Raw genomic sequence first — 16,836 nt, forward strand, 5'->3', positions numbered from 1 at the left:
AGAGTGCTCGTTTAGTATTTCTCTGTCCTCGAAAAGCTGTTCAGGTGTGTTCAGTCCTTTTCTGTGTTCCGTTTTCGATGGCCAAGGTCAATGGATACCCACAGACCTTTCTCACACGCAAATAATTCTTTAGTTGCACTTATCTACCACAGTCAGTTCTCTAGCACGGCGTTTAAAGATGAATTAAATTGTGGGACAGAGAATGAATGCCCAGTACGTGACTGATATGCCCAGTACGTGAATGCCCAGTACGTGACTGATAAGATGATATCCCCGTAAGTATATATAGCACCAGGGTGAAATATGTTTACCACACTAACAATGCCGTAGTTCCTCCTATTTCACACTGAAAGTAAACGCACAGAACAAAGAAATGGACCAGCGACCAAACAAAAGCAAATCTAACATTGCTTTCGCGCACCGCCTCCGGCTTTCTCTACAGTTATCGACGCAGCAAGCTCATAAGAAAACATTTCTTATGGACTTATAGTGACGGAACCTGTCAATTACTTATCACGTTATCAACTTAGCAACCAATTTATACCACTTATATGAACTTGCCGAAAGTTCTGCCAGCGAGATATGACGCCAAGCTGCGCCCTCTCTCTAGCCTGCTCTGACTCTCCGCTCGCAGTAACAGAAGCGCAAAAGTTCGGCGAAAAAGTTTCTTCCTAGACTTTATTTCTTTCATTTTGCTTCTTCTTTCTTCTTCATATTGCCCGAAAACCGTCTCCACGGAACAGCCTTCGATTCCGATAGTTCCACAGTCTCTATCGGAGAAACGTTGCCGGACCGAGCGAGAAAAGAACGAAGAAAACAGCGAGGAAGAAGAAAAAGAGGGAGAAAGAAAAGGAAACGAAAGAAACGTCAGGCTGCGACGCTAGCCTAATTTGGAGCACCGTTCCGACAACCTCACTCCCAGACCGTCCTTCCAGCTCCGTTCTTACCTTATAGCACACAGCTCGCTTTGCGCCGGAGGGAGTCAGCCGCAAAAGGAGCGCGGTTCCCTTTGGCCTTTGCTTTTTTGGCGGGACCTGTTTCGCGGTCTGGCGTTTGGCGTTGATTTGTTCGTTTCCGAGGCTCCGACGAGCGCGAAAGAAACGGACGGAACGGTGCGTGACAGAGGGAGGGGTGGGGGGGCTTCCGCTTTTTTTTGCGCCTGACCGGCTCCTATTTCGTTATGAAACGCGGAGGTGATCTGTGGTTTGGCTCGCTTCCCTGATGTCGCGGTGACAGTTCCGTGGCCTCGTTCCCTCAGATTTGTTGCACTGTACAGTTTTGTTTTGTACAGTTCTGTCTTTCACACTCGCGATGTTTGACGGCCTCCTTCGAGAACCGATGGCCATTTTTCCCTCAACAGGAAAGGTCTAGTCTGGCGCCCGAAAAAACTCAGTGATGAGTGAAAACAGACGAGGACAACAAACTTTTAATCAACGCTGTTTGCAAGAACGGCGGTTGGCCTTCTTAATCATCTGTCGGCGGATGAAACAGGGTTATGCTTCTACGTATAGGCGCGCTTTTTGTGTAGGCCTTATTCCATCCGCGGTCTCTCTGTTGAGGCAGCGTACAAAACATTGTCGAACCCGGGCGTCAGCGAAATAATGGATGTCAGTCAGATCGGCAGCGAGTCCCGGACACGGATTACACGGGTTATGCTGCTGCGAGTTGACCGAGCGGATAAAGAAATATGATGAGCCCGGGCGTATAGCGGGAGCAGCGGATCGATATTTTTCAGCCTTTGTTCACGTGTGTATGTGTAGAACAACAAACGGAACAATGCTCAGGTCGGCGTGACATATAATAGGGTCCCCGTTCAGTCGGCGAGCTGATATCGAACCAGGAGTAACGACGGAGAGTCGGAAACAAGAAAAAACTAGAGAACGAAAATTCTTTAGCCTTCTCTGTCGTTCTCTTGCGATGTCAAATGAGTATCTGCACGGTGGCATTCGTGTATCCTGCACTCGCCTAATCACGGCTGCAGTGACCCAAAATAATATTCACAGAAAATGACTTAGCTGTGAACGAATTAATTTTTTTTTTTTTTTTGACGAAGATGGCTCGTGGCCTCAGGAAAGAAAGATTGGTTGGATTAGCTTCGGGTTAGCTTAGCTTAAATTCTCTTCGGGTGTGAGAGCGAACCCCAATCTCCTGCGTGTATCACAGTCGCCTTTGTCGTAATACCGTGTGTCCTCGCCAGTGTGCGCCCCATTACTTGCAAAAGCGCGGACATCAATTGTCCTCACCAGATTGGCGCCTGCGGCTGGATGATAAACCACTACGCATTTTTATACGAACAACAAAGCGCCTATCGTAGAAAAGCCCCGCAATTTCCAAATATTTTGTACATATATAAGACTAGCACTGGGAAATGAGCAGCAGATAATTGCTTGAGAAGGTGTTGGGGCCGTATTTCGTTGCATTTCTTTTCTTATCACCCTTCACGCCGAGCGGCCGATCCCGGAGGTATGTGGCGGTTCGGCGCCGTCCGAGCCATGAAGAAGGGCGAGACGAATGAGAAATTCAAATGAACCATTACAAAATCCGTCCCGAGGTTTCTCGCTCGCTTTATGGCCAGTTCCTTTCCGAAGCAGACATATGCTCGGCACTTATTGACAACATATCTGTCACGTAAGTGTCATTAACGCAGTAGGTCATCTCCGCACGGCGATCACACGTTGTAACACCAGATCGTTGTCATGAGTGACGGACGCCAGAACGCCGGCCAATACGAAAACTCTATTACCCAAGAGAAGTTTTTGAATGACAACGCTGTGGGGGAGACGATTCGCAAAGCTCGCAAAGTCCGTAAGAGCTGTCTGTCATTGGGCGGCCGCCATCGCTAACATTATGTCTAACGTCACGATTGGGCAGCACCGGCCTGCTTTTACGTGCAGTTCCAGTGCGAAAATGTTTTCCGTGAATATGGGCCCTTAACGTTTCATTTAGAGCCGGTGCTTACGTCGCTCGAACACGCGATCGCGTTCACGAGCACGGAAAGGGCGCGCTTGTGTGCGCGTGCGCGCAATAGCTGCGTGTGTTGTGATCTTTCCTCGGTGGCGCATGTGCAGAACGGCCTGCCCTCGAGGGATAACCCGTACGTGTTCAATGGGGACTTCGTTGACCGTGGCATGCACTCGGTCGAAGTGCTCATGCTGCTGCTTGTCTGCATGCTCGTCTGGAGGGACGCCGTCTTCCTCAACCGGGGAAACCACGAAGACTTCAACGTGAACCTCAGGTGCGTTAACCTAAGCGCTATACCATGTTCCTCTGTTGTCGAAAAAAAAAAAAGGTCCTCCACTGTCATACCTGACGTTGAAGTGTCAAAGTAAATCTTCAAATTACCTTGCTGCGTGGTTGCACTGTGGCGCCACAAGGCGAACTACGGCGTTGTTTACTGCCCGCTCGCCGACATCTCGCCTCTGCTACGGAGGGTGGCGTGGCTTTTGAATTCCATGTCCACCCGCGGTTTGGTGGAATTCGCAGTGCAGCTAGGGGCCAATGCGTATTTGTCTTTCCGCAACGCGAATTTTTAGCATCACATATAGTACATAATGCATACAGTCGTAAGGCCATAATACCCAAATAAATATAAATATAAATAATGTCATTTGTTAGTTCTCGTAGCCGTAAGAATTTTCTGTCTGAAAACTGTGCCCGTCCGTAGCAATATAACTCGAGTGCACATGTGCGGTATTTGGGACAGCTGTAAAGCGTGTCTTACAAATAGTTGAGAGCTTATCTTTCAGCACACTGCATCTCTTCTCCCTCGCCCTTATTCTAGGCCATCTTTCGTGTTACTCCGACAACCAGCAGCCACTTCTAATTATTTACTTCTACCTCGTAGCATTTCTACATAAGTCAGTACCTGAGTCATCCATCCATCCATCCAAGTGTGTGCAGCGCCCGCTTAACAGTATACTGTTAGACGCTAATAGTAAAACTTACGCTATAGAATTTCATTATGCTAGAATTTCTCCGGCATTTCAGCCTTGAAAGAAACGATACAAAGGACGCATGCCAGGGTGCATATATCCTGTCATTTGCCTCCCGACACTGTCCATCCTTCATTCATCATCTTGCGAGAGAGACAGAGAGGGGAGAGGGGGGAGAGAGAGGGTGTACAGAAACGCAAGGAAGTTAACCAGAGCTAGTTCTAGTTGACTACGCTGCAAGAATATAACGAGTAAGGGGATAGAAAGACAATATAGAAGGGCACGAACGAGATAAACCGCGTACGCAATCCAGCAGTAGCAAAGGTGGTAGGCAGCATTCTCAAATTCCATTGCGTAGGACCGTGGACTTCAGGAACTTCAGCAAGCCAGATAAATATTTCTGGGCGGAGTTTTTGAGAATACATGGCGTAGCGCATTTGCTTTTGTGATTGGACGAATGTCCAATCTACCCAGCGCTGTGCGCTTCACTTGCCTCTCGACATTATGTAGCGCGCACAGATATCAAGTTATGTGAATGTTTCGTCACAGCTGCATGTGTCGCACATATAAGGCTGTCGGCCATTCCAACGAGGAAGGCGTAGGGGCTAGTAAACGCGGCGCCGAGTCGCGAATCATCCTCCGCGAGCTTTGTTAACTGGTAGCAACGCCTTCTGTCCTGCCTGCTTGTCGCGACTATCGGCGGCATAGGGTCACTTATTTGTATTAAAATAAGAGCACCAGTGCCCGCCGTAAACGCAAATCAAACCGCTGCCACATCGACCATTGCGTTTTGAAAAGTGCCCCGAGCCCGAAAGCGAAAAAAAAAAAAATACGTTACGAATGGCTCGCTCTCCTCGACGGCGTATTGATGTACCGGTATCGAGGGGAGAAAGAAGGAAGGAGAGAGTGAAAGGAGGAAAGGAACGATACGTAGACGCATTGGTCGAGACAGATGTCTCTGCCGTGGCATCTTCGATCGTTCCGGCTGGCGTAAGTGGCATATCGAAACCATCGGCGCACAGACATCTGGCGTTCTACCATAGGCGTGGCCCCGCCGCGTGATGACCGTGTTCGAACGTGCGTCGGGCTTCCAAACACGGCCTTCTTTTTTTTTTTCCCTCCTACTCCCAGCGGTGGCCTTGCGGTGACGAAATGCATTTCGCAAATCATAGCGGATGTGTGTCTCGGCAGTGACAACAACACAAAAAGAAAAGGAAAAAAAAGACTACATTGCGCGAAGCACGACACCCTTGAACGGGGGAGGCGGTGTAAAGGGGATGTAAGGTATTCCCGAGGTCCGAAGAAAACGTTCAAGAAAACAAGTAAGCGACCCGTATTTTTGATGGGATTCCGGGCGAATTCGGCTTGTCGCAGCTCTGTTCGCGCGTACGTATGATATTGTCGGGCTGAATTTGACGGCGTTGCACTCTCAAAGGGCGTCAAGTCCTCCGAAAGCGGAAACACGGAGAGAAACGTCAAAATTTGACGGCCGTTTAAAAGTTCCATGCAGCCAGCGGTGTAGCGAAGGCCCCGTTTGTCAGCGAAGAGAGGCGTCTGTTTTGAGCAACACGAGCGAGAAAGCACCCCCCCCCCCCCCCCCGTCAAAAGGGAGGCTGGTGGCAAAAAAAAAAAAGGAAATAAGAAAATTGAGAAGCGGTTGCGTTGAAGATGCGCAGAACCCTCGCGCAGTGCTCAAGGCCTCGCCCTGCTGAAACAAGAAGTCTGCTTTCCTGTTTTATCTGAAGACGTCTGAGCTCTGCGACCGTCTTTGAATGCCCGGTGAACGCTCTTGTGTATGCGCATGCACGCATTACTTGTTCTTCTTTTCTTTCTCCATTTGCTTATTTTTTTCCCGCCCGCTTCCTCCTTTTCCAGTGTAGGGTAGCAAACCAGGTGCGACCTAGATAACATCCCTGGCTTTCCTTTCTTTTCTCCCTTTATTTATTTATTTATTTACTCTCTCTCTCTTTCATCGTGCATTTGCTTGTTCTCGGTGCCTTATTTCCATAATCCGTCATTTCAATTTGGCAATGACGAAGCGAAGCAAATCGATGGTATCTAGCGAGCGCGGCGCGATTCGTGAGCTCGAGGCGCCACCCTCCGAGATCTCCGCAGTGTATTAACGTGCTGCATGCGCTGAAGGCGAGGCTTACTCGAGTGCAGCACAAGTACGGCGTACAGCTCATATCTTGCGCATTACCACGTTCCTTCGTTCAAAAATAAAAATCGATAGAATGAAACAGGTAACGAGAAAAAACATAATTATTCGCCGTAATGAAAGCGTCTAGTATGCATAATTATTCGCCGTAATGAAAGCGTCTAGTATGCGCAGTTATACGCGCGCACGAAAGACGCACATTAACACACGCACACTGTCATACAGCTCGCCCTTCGTTTAACTAGACGGATGGCACTCCGTGTCACGTCGCGTGATTATCTTCGAGTGTTGGAAGCAGAAGAAGTTGTAACACATGCTATATTCCCCCGCACTTTCTTTTTGCCTTGCATAACCTAACGGTGACCCTGCGCCATTCTAATCGAACTGCTTAGTTCATTCACTTTACAAGGAAATGCAAATGCTTAACGATACCAGTAAGAAGCAAAGTAACGTCGCTGTATCGTAACTAAAAAAAAAAGAACTTGTTGCCCCGCAACGCATGTTTTCATAACGCGAACATTTTCGCTTCCCATAACATGTTTATCGTTCCTGACAGACTACGCAGTTTCACGGAATCAGGTGCACATAGTAAATCCGCGCGAAACCGTTTCACCGTGATAAGCATATTGGATAATAGTGTGCATCTTATTTTCAAGTATATTATTCTTGTTCTGCTAGTTATTTCACATCTGAAGTGACACAGGAACGATTACAGATGTATTTAATAAAAAAATAAACAGTAAATCGCGTCAAACGACGTACCCAATTTCACTACTGAGTACTAGTCACTTGCGATATGAATCTCATAGGCTGCTTACAGCCAGCATGGTGACATTGCCAGGGTCCTCCTTGCCTCCCCGAGACTGTTATAGCCAGGTTTTCACATTGTGGCATCTCTCAAACGGGCACGAAGATATCACCTGTCCGCAGTTATCACGCTGGCTTGCTAAAGCTGCTAGAGCAGTCTAGGCACACTGCAGCTTGACTCGTTTATTTTTCTTACAAGTCCTCATTTCGGGAAACCGCCAACCTTAAAAGCCTAGTTAACGTACTTGCCGTTGACGTTCTCTCTTTCTTCCCACTCAGGTATGGATTTCTCAAGGAAATAATGTTCAAATACACAGTAAGTACCTTCGCCCAGTTTATTTCTTTTTTTTAACTTGCTACCTTTCCGAGTTTGTCGTTCTCTACAAGGAGTAGTATACGCTTAACGCTTGTTTTGGTGAAAACCCTCTGAGGCAACCTTACACTGTGATACAGAGAGAGCTCTTATGAAACGACACGCGTGTGCGAGTCCCTTCCAACTAGTCCGCTCCACAGCGATTCTTGGCACGAGTATACCTTTGCGTTTTGCTTGTAGCTCTGCCTAGGAAAGCAGTTTTGGTGGTGTTGAACATGAGCTTTTCGTAGAATTTGTGCACTGAACAAGTGCCGGAGTTTTAAAAAGTTTTTGTGACCTTGTGAAACGTTTCACCTGCTTTTGTCCAGCCGACAGAAAGTGCTGCGATTCATGTATCTGCGCGTAAAGTAATGCATTCGGAGGAAAGGTGTCGTTTCGACTATTACACAAACCACAAAAGCCGCTCTATGCAAAACAACAGATAAATTCTCAGAACGGCTTGATGACGAAGTATCTCATTGTATCGTATCGTCCGCGTTTCTATTTTTTCTTTCTTAATTTAGCAAAATATTCTACCATATTCGTATTTTTTTTATGAATTAGCTAGGTCAATACCTTTACGTCATCTACGTTCTCAGATAACCCGTCTTGCGTCACTCTTTTTTCTAGTATTCGCCGTTATGTCTTCATACAGTGTTAATTAAATGTATGGATAATCTTTCGAACCATTGTTACGAAAGCTTATCTTGCATAACTTATTTCGGAAGGCAACTTCTCCGCACTGCAGCTTTTGCTTCAACGCAGCAATCCTTGAATCGATGTTTCGGTACAACGTCAAATTCTAACCACTAGCAAGCACTTACAATTTCGATGTGTACGCGCTGTGGACACATGGTTACGTAAGGAAGTTGGTTAAAATTTCCTTTCTTTCTCTCATTATTTCTCTTCTTTTTTTTTGGGGGGGGGGGGGGACATAACCAACGTAAAGAAAACAAGAAGAATGACCAAAATGAAGGACTAAACTAGCGCTTGTGCAGCCATATATTCTACCTTTTTTCCTTAGTGTGTTCAGGCAGTTTAAAAGCTTTAACATTTACACTCTAGACAATGCAAGCCAGCTCTACTTCATTTTCACATCTAGAACGCAACGAACCGCCATGCTTGAAGGAAAATAGGTAACGCGGAGAAGGTGTCTTGTGCGTTATCGACGAGGTTCATAGTGGTTTTATGACAAGTTTCTTTTCTCTTTTTACTCATAGTTTTATGCGCTTTTGTAAATTTTCAAATGCTTTCTCTTTTCTTTTTTGTAGATATTGTATGTTTGATAATATATTCTGCTTTGCTACCCTTTGCGATATATATCTGGAAATTTGTGTCCTATATGTCAGAAAGCTTGTAACACCTAGCTCTTCGTTTACTTTATTTTTTAGTCATTTTTATACACATATATCGCGTATCACAGAGAAATATCTTTCTGCTTGAATGGGTTCATTTCACCAAGTGTCATCGTTCCTCAGTTCATTCAACAATTTATTGTTGTAGAGACGGCAAGGAATGCTTGTTGCCGTCCTCGTCTATACGCGCGAAATAAACCACCTGTTGAATGTCAAGCCTTTTTCCTGCCGTCTTCTCTTCATTCGTTCATGTATACGGTGGTATATCCGTTAAAGATAACACTCTAATATGCGGCTCTCATTTTTCTAGCGCTCTAGCTGAAAGCGCAGGATTAAGCTATATCAATGCACTGCACAAAAAATATATAAAAGTGTCCTCGCCACCAACCACAAGTCAGTCGCTGCAAAGCCGGGCGATTGTTTTCACACTCGGCAGAGGTAAAAAGTCGCACTTGCTCTACACTACTCACGCGTTCCCTTTAACAATAGACCGCACTGTACTTTTTTTCACTAATACAGTGTTTATATATAGTCTTTCAACGAGGTCCAACAACCAGCCAATTTTCCGACACTTACACCTTTTTCCAATTTCGTCAAAGTCTGTCAGCTAGTCGACCAGCCCCCGCGCTCACACACACATATTTTCTCTGCGTTCTGGCGCAGCGGCAGGCCTCCAAGATCGTGCAGCTGACCGAAGACCTGTACAGCTGGCTTCCCGTGGCGACGCTCATCGACAACCGCGTCTTTGTCGTTCACGGGGGTGTCTCCTCCGTCACAGACCTCAAGATTGTCTCCGCCATCAACCGGCATCAAGTAAATAAGACTACACACGCCGATATACATAGATATATGCTTGAAAAAAAAACCAGATCCGATAGGTCCGGCCATTGTCTTATTGGAAGGATATGCAGATGGCGCAACATTTAAAAAGGATTCTGTTTTTACTAACGTTTCCATATATATATATATATATATATATATATATATATATATAGAGAGAGAGAGAGAGAGAGAGAGAGAGTTGTACTCTGGCGCAAGTGTTTACGGAAGCAGTGCAAGCATGGTGGTTCAGCCAAAATGGGAATTATGGGTAGCATACATGGACTTCCAAGCTCCAAAAGCTGATCAAATCCGCCATGGTTGCTCAGTGGCTATGGTGTTGGGCTGCTGAACACGAGGTCGCGGGATCGAATCCCAGCCACGGCGGCCACATTTCGATGGGGGCGAAAGGCGAAAACACCCGTGTGCTTAGATTTGGGTGCACGTTACAGAACCCCAGGTGGTCGAAATTTCCGGAGTCCTCCACTACGGCGTGCCTCATAATCAGAAAGTGGTTTTGGCACGTAAAACCCCATAATTTTTAATTCTGATCAAAGCCCAGTGCGTCTTGCCACGTGTGTATCGCCAAGTTCACCGTATACGACAGCCTTCAATCAATTTTTCCATTGCAGTTCGTGACGGTGCTGCAACCACCGCTTCACCACGGTAGCTACAACGCCAACGAATGGAGGCAGGTGAGAGCGGCACTGCACGTGACCTCGGTCAGCTCGCGCCCTCATTTTCTTTCGTGGGACGGCTAAGGTTATTAAGAACGCCCTTTCCCTTCGACCTTTCAGTTCTCCGTGCTCTGGTTAAAACAAAGTGTCGCGGAGTTGCCAGATCGCAAAATTCTGAAAACTGTCCGTTTGCGTAGTGATCACAGCTCATACAGCCAGCTTTAGCGTCATACGCCAAAGTTAAGGCATGCTTTAAGTTAAAACGTGCCATAGAAGTGTAACTGTTACTTTATTTCACTTCTCCTAATAGGTTTTAGGGTGCAAACTTTTACTAAATTGTGCTTTTCACGCCTATCATTACTTGCTAGAAATTTAAGGTCGCCTTAGATGGGGAGTCCACCGTCTCGACGCTTGGACTGCTTTTCTGATCAGCTTGAATGTCAATGGGGCTTGAGCTTCGCCTTTAAGAATGGAACGCGATAGCATGCAAAGAACCCTGACTGCTTCTCGCGCTTCCCGCAACTGCAGCTTATGTAACCGCAGTGTTTGCCGGGTAACGCTAGCGACGAGCGCCGTGCACGAAGGCGAGCTTCCGTGGGCCGATCCTGGAGGTAGTGCACAGCCGCGCCAAAAAATTTGCATAATTTTCAAGTTTCTGTTATTGTTTCGCAGTGTTAATATTTCAGTCTGAGAATATTTAACTTCAACGGCATGCGCTGTCGGTGTTCTGTTTCATGACATTTGGTTGTGGACCGTCATTCTCAAAATTCCGAGGAATAATAACTTTGTCAAGAATTTAAGGCAAGGTATGAGCAACTTTAGTGATTGAGTGGTGTGGCAGTATAACCAGCACGCATAAACTGCGTGTCATATAGCAAGGCGTGGCATATACATATACCTAAATACGTACGACAATTTTCGACGTCGGACGCCGACATCCGATTGTCTGCGAAACCGGGACCTTAACGCTGTCGCGTTAATACATGTTTTGGGCATCGACGCCGCGAAGGGCTTGCTCCTGCAGCGTCGCGGGTTGTTCCGGAATTGCACTGCCGCCGAGTTAGTCCAAGCCTCTCCACGTGGGGCTCCCCAATCAATACGAAAACTAGCGACGAAGTACTGCGCAAGCCCTACAATTTATGTTCGATATCTTTGTGGGTGTGTCCTGAAGAGGTTACACTAAACTTGGGACCATTGTGGATAAACAAACTTTGCGAAACGCGTTTCACAGGACACATTATACGAATCGTGGTTCGTTGTATAGCGTTTAATTAACCGTTTTACTAAAAGTATGCTTCACAGAGATTCCAGCGTTTACGTTACATCTGCAATATCTTCAATGAGAATAATATTCTTTGCATTCTCGGGACTGTTTTCTTTCCCTTTCAATGCAATGACTTTCGTTTTCGGGGAAAACCCGATAATTCTCGGATAATTTTTATTCAAATCTGGTTATAAACAGGATTTCTTCCCGATGTTTGCGCTTTCGCGAAGAGCAAGAACAAATGCAGGTGTCACGAAACTAATGAACCCTGCCCAAATTATGTAAAGTGGTCAAGATACGTTATATTGCTAACATTGTTCGTAATGATGCATGCTTCCTTTTCGCTTAATACTCAAGCGAAAGAACGGCATATATAATATATCCAGTGCCTTTTAACTAATGATCATGTGGCTCATACTGCAATTTATGCATTTCAGCCGCGCGGTGCGTTTGCAAGCATATCCATTTGAAATGAATTCTGATGACGGTACCGACTTCGGCATATCCGCCGTTTAACTTGCGGTAACAATGAATTATTGTCGCACTTACATTTCCTGACAAAACGCCGTTTTATGCATTGAAGCACGAAATTCACTCCAATTCCAATGTATCTCGTCGCCCATTTTTGGAATGAATATCTCCAAACTGTGGTTATTTCGAGAATTCGGTGAGCCTTGCAATCTCACTGGCACTTCATTGCGTACACCGTAATATATGTATTAAAGGTTTAATTAGTAAGCGTTTGTTCATCAGTAAATCATTCACTTCCAATTTATGCTTGTGCAAACAATGTTCGCCTCGTGGAGTAATCTAGTTCAAAGATTCGAATGGTGCTATCTGCCACAGACGTTTTCTTCTTTTTTTCTTTATTCTATATAGTCGATAAACACCATGTGTGTTCTTGTCAGTGATTCCTCACCGGTTTTTCTCTTTAAAGGTAACATGTACCCGATTTTTACCCCCTACTCCTCCCAAATTTTTTAATTTTCGGGAACGTAGACGATGCCAAAAGCCGCTATGGCTTCTACAGCGTTGCTTGCTGAGTATAAAGAACACGAGAATACAGTTGAATCCCGCTACAACGAAGCTCATGGTGCCCGAAAAAGAAAATTGATTCTCGCGGAACTTCGTTATCACAAAAATTTGATATGAAACGCTGAATTAATTGCCCAAGCAGCAGCGCTTGTTTCGGTTTCGATATTGACCGCGAAAATTTCGTTGAAGCGGAAACGCTCACCAAAAATGGCTCGTTGTGCAGAGAAACTTAGGGCATTCATTTCTGTGGGATACTGACGGGGAATTAAGAATTATTCGCTGTTTCGAAAATTTCGTTGTAGCGGTATTCGTTGTGGCGGGATTCAACTGTAGTCTGATGAGATGACAGGCGCGGAGAGATTGGCATGAAGAGCGTGTGCCTGGCCTGCTATACTGCAATTTGAGTTAAAGGGCAAGGGGAACATGGATGAGAGTATAGGCGGATAGGAATGATGAAATGGAATTTAATACTCATCGCAATGCCCGTCATAAAATTGTGATCCGCGTTCTGTGTGTCGTGCGTCGGTCACACAACGCGCGACCATCGCGCCGCGCATGCGCAGCTGGTGGACCTGCTCTGGAGCGACCCGCGGCCCCAGCCCGGCTGCCGCCCGAACGAGATGCGTGGCGGTGGCAGCTTCTTCGGGCCGGACGTGACGCAGGCGTTCCTACGGAAACACAAGCTCGACTGGATTATCCGCTCCCACGAGTGCAAGCCCGACGGCTTCGAGTACACGCACAACGGAAAGGTGCGTATTCGTGTACGCTCGATCCCCGTGGGCGCAGAGTGTACGTGTTATAGCCGCCTTTAATTATTTTTCAGCCATCTAAATTTTTCTGTCCACCCGTAGGTAAAGCTTAGGGCTGTTGAGCTTTGGGGACCCTGGTTCAAATCCCTCCATCGAAAACGTATATTTTCTTTTAAAGCGAACAGCTTTCTTTGTCTCTTTCGGTCGTTTTTGTGGTTGGTGGGAGGCCTGTGATGATCGATGGTCGGTGGTCGGGCTCGAAAAGGGAAACATTCGTTCCTCCGTTTGTTCTTTAGTTAGCCCAGCTCTCTATCGTCCTTTCGTTCGCTCGGTATATATATATATATATATATATATATATATATATATATATATATATATATATATATATATATATATATATATATGTAAGAGGCCCGAAACGAGGCACGTAGGGCCGGAGCCATGGCTCACCAATCTAACCTACCGCAAAGTGCCTGATACGTGGCAAAGAACGTTTTACTATCTAAACAAAGCAAACGATAAAGGCGAACGTCGCCAGGACGAGCGCTCGTCCTTTTCCCATTATTGTCCTCGTTCTTCTTCGCGGATTTCATTTGACGATGGACGCACTAGGCTCGTTCTGGCGTGGCGCTGGCGATCTCATCGCGGCGGTGTCTCGGCTCAGCTAACAAGGTACACTATACCTGAAGATGCGTCGCGAACCAAGAATAACGTGTTGATGGTTTGCGCGGTCAGCCGCGCTGCAGTGTCGTATGTACACTGCACCGCGTGTGGCGGCTGGCGCCGCCCCCCTTCAATGATTCACTCGCGACCAACATTTGGCGCCGCCTGCGGTCGCAAGGCGCCTCGTCGTCATGCGCCGTTGCGACGTCTCCGCATTTCAGGGCACTTTGGGCAATGAGCTGCGCTTTGTATCCGGGACACGCCGGTCGAGGCTGTGACCTCACCTAAGCGAGAATATCACAAGAGCATCAACGTTCTTGCTAGCCGCCCAACTTTTACTATTAATGCGACAGCGTTTACAGAGATCGCTAAGTGCTCTGCGGCGTTCGTCCGCTGCGCGAAACGGGCCATAAAAGGAAGACGGGGGGACATAGTTATTACCCGTGGTCTGCTCCAAATGATCCGGGGTTCTCTCACACATCACACAAAGTATTCGGCGCTCGCGGTTAATGGAGTAAGTAAAAACGCCGCTATTTCATTCAGAAGCAACCGGAAGAGAGGAAGCGAGAGGAGTCGGAAATGGAGTTTAGGCGGTCGCTCGTGGGTTACCGCAGACTGACGCTCTGCGGGGCTGTTTCTTCGTGAATGTTTGTTCCATGCGCCACACCGAGGGCGCGCGTTTCCGGAGCTGGTTGTGAAGACTTCAGGTCTGTCGACCTCAGGAAACTGCAGCAGTGGGGACGTGTCGCTCTCTAAGCTCTCGCGACGCATGTGGCCACGGTCTGAGCGCCTCTGTCGGTCATCGTGATGGTTATTCAGTCCAGGTGACATAACGGGGAGCAGAGTAGGAGGCGCTAATGTCACATCCTTTCATTCGTTTCATCCCTGCAACTCCTTTTTTTCTGCGTAATGTAGCATGCCGGACTGGGTCTGGGTTGAACTCCCTGCACATCTCTCTCTCTCTCTCTCTCTCTCTCTCTCTCTCTCTCTCTCTCTCTCTATATATATATATATATATATATATATATATATATATATATATATATATATATATATATATATATATATATATATATATATATATATATATATATATATATATATATATCACGTGGCACACAGCACAGCATATCGCCGTCATCACATTGTCGTCAGGAGGAGGGGGTGCATTTGAACGTTTTCGGTTTCGAGTACACCCCTTTCCTGTTTCTTCTTTTTTTCGGCGTGCTGCTTTAAGTGATTCTCCACGCTGCATTATGCCCTGTAGAGCTTCTAATGCAGTGGCGGTGTTCAAAGCTGTCGTGTTATTCTGCTCTACAATAACACGGAGCGCTCCCGGCCAATTAGGGCCCTCGAATAAATCGCACGTCTCCATTCATTATGGTGACTGCGACGTTTTCCCCCTCGTTGTTTTCCTTTCCCCTTTCCCCTCTTGTCCAACGCGTGTGCTGCACAGCCAGGCGCCGTCCCGTTCCTTCCCGCCACCGTGTCTCTCCGGGTCTCCCGCCGCTGATTCTATTTGGGCGAAGACACGGCCCGAAATCTTCGTCCTCTCCCATTCCGAACACGCGCGCGCCCACCAGAAATTTGCTTTTCGATTAATTCTTCGTCCCTGCGAGTTTAGTACTAAACTTGGCGCGCACATGACTCGGCGCCTTGCGGGATGGGAACCCTGGGTGGCCTGCCGGGCGTTAATTAACTTGGTGCTCGAAGCGTGTCACAGTTCCGCCGTCTACAGATCACCGCGTGCGATTTTACGTCTGAGCTCGCGCGAAGAGTGCGCGCACCGCATGCCCGAGCGAAGATGCAGTTAAGTCTGTGCATCTGGAAAAACGTGACCCTGCGCCGCGGCGCTGTAGAGACAGTGGCAGCAGCGGCGGAGGCGGTCCTGTTTTACGGCCGCTCTGCGGTTGATTCATCCCCTCCCGCGTATTTATAACCGGCGCGTTTGCCACCGTAATTGCGAACTCCTCGTCGTCCAGAATCGCGAGCGAGCGAGTGCGAAAAAAGTGGCGGTGATTTCGCTGGCCGCGGAAAGCATGCATCTCCTTCCTGGGCCGCACATATATTTTAGTCGCTCGCTCCGCTCGCTGGCAGAACCTGAAACTTTGAAAAGATTGAAAGTGTCTTGCTTATACGGAAAAAAGGAAAGCGCGCGTACAAGAAGCAGAAACAGGACCGGAAAGAGCGCATTCTCTTCGTCTCTCAGCGGGCGCGCGCCCGCATACACACCCAGAGTTAAAATTAATCTCACCAGTGCCCTGTTTCGTCGTCCTCATCTGTGTGTGCACTAAGATGGTAGACCAGTGCTGTTTTTTTTTTTTTTCGAACACGCTGCGCTCAATATTTCCTGACACGCACTCACATAGATTGAAATTGGTAAATTCGGCGCGTTTGCCTTTCTTCTTTTCTTTTTTGGAGTGAGATGACCCGGGGCAAGTTATGCGCGTATATTAGAAGAATAAGATGGCAAATTGCAACGTCCCTATTACCACGTGCCTCCTTGTGTCTAGTCGCGCTTGATTTGGCAAAGTGTATAAGGAGGCAGAAGAGCGCACTGCGCAACAAGTTCTGTGCATGCACCTCGTCATTGAAGACCAGTAATTTAGGTCTTCTTTCTTTCTTTCTTTCTTTCTTTCTTTCTTACGCGTGCCGTCTACTTGCGCGCGCCGACAGCGATGGGTACGAAGCTTAAGTCCATGGAGTGCAGCTTCTCGCTTAGAAAGTAAGGTGCTGTTTTTACCTCGCATTTCGCGAGCGTCCGACGGAAAACAGCACCGGTCACTTTACTTTCGTCATGACCCACTTTTTTCTAAGCTTCAAGTTCTGAGATCAGCCAACTATGATAATTTACAGGCATATTTTACATCTACTCTTGTCAAAAAGAAAAAGATACGCTAATATGGAACTGCAATTTGGGCCAACTGGTTAACTCTTCATTTTGAGATAAAGCAGCGCACAAACACGAGGACGGATAGAAAGAACGGCACACACCCACCGGCGCTGACTCTCATCTCAGCGA

At 47.0% G+C, this 16,836-nt stretch overlaps 1 protein-coding gene across 1 annotated transcript in view; it reads left to right on the forward strand.

Moving 5' to 3' along the window:
* rdgC (retinal degeneration C) overlaps positions 1 to 16,836 on the forward strand; it is a 237,668-nt gene that overhangs the window by 188,347 nt on the left and 32,485 nt on the right. The window contains exons 6-10 of the mRNA XM_050182970.3: positions 3,069 to 3,235; positions 7,177 to 7,213; positions 9,268 to 9,417; positions 10,056 to 10,118; positions 12,963 to 13,148. Of these exons, the coding sequence (XP_050038927.1) occupies positions 3,069 to 3,235; positions 7,177 to 7,213; positions 9,268 to 9,417; positions 10,056 to 10,118; positions 12,963 to 13,148 (603 nt within the window). The remainder of the gene's footprint in view (positions 1 to 3,068; positions 3,236 to 7,176; positions 7,214 to 9,267; positions 9,418 to 10,055; positions 10,119 to 12,962; positions 13,149 to 16,836) is intronic.

This window comes from Dermacentor andersoni, chromosome 4 (genome assembly GCF_023375885.2).
Source record: "Dermacentor andersoni chromosome 4, qqDerAnde1_hic_scaffold, whole genome shotgun sequence".
Classification (NCBI taxonomy): Eukaryota; Metazoa; Arthropoda; class Arachnida; order Ixodida; family Ixodidae; genus Dermacentor; species Dermacentor andersoni.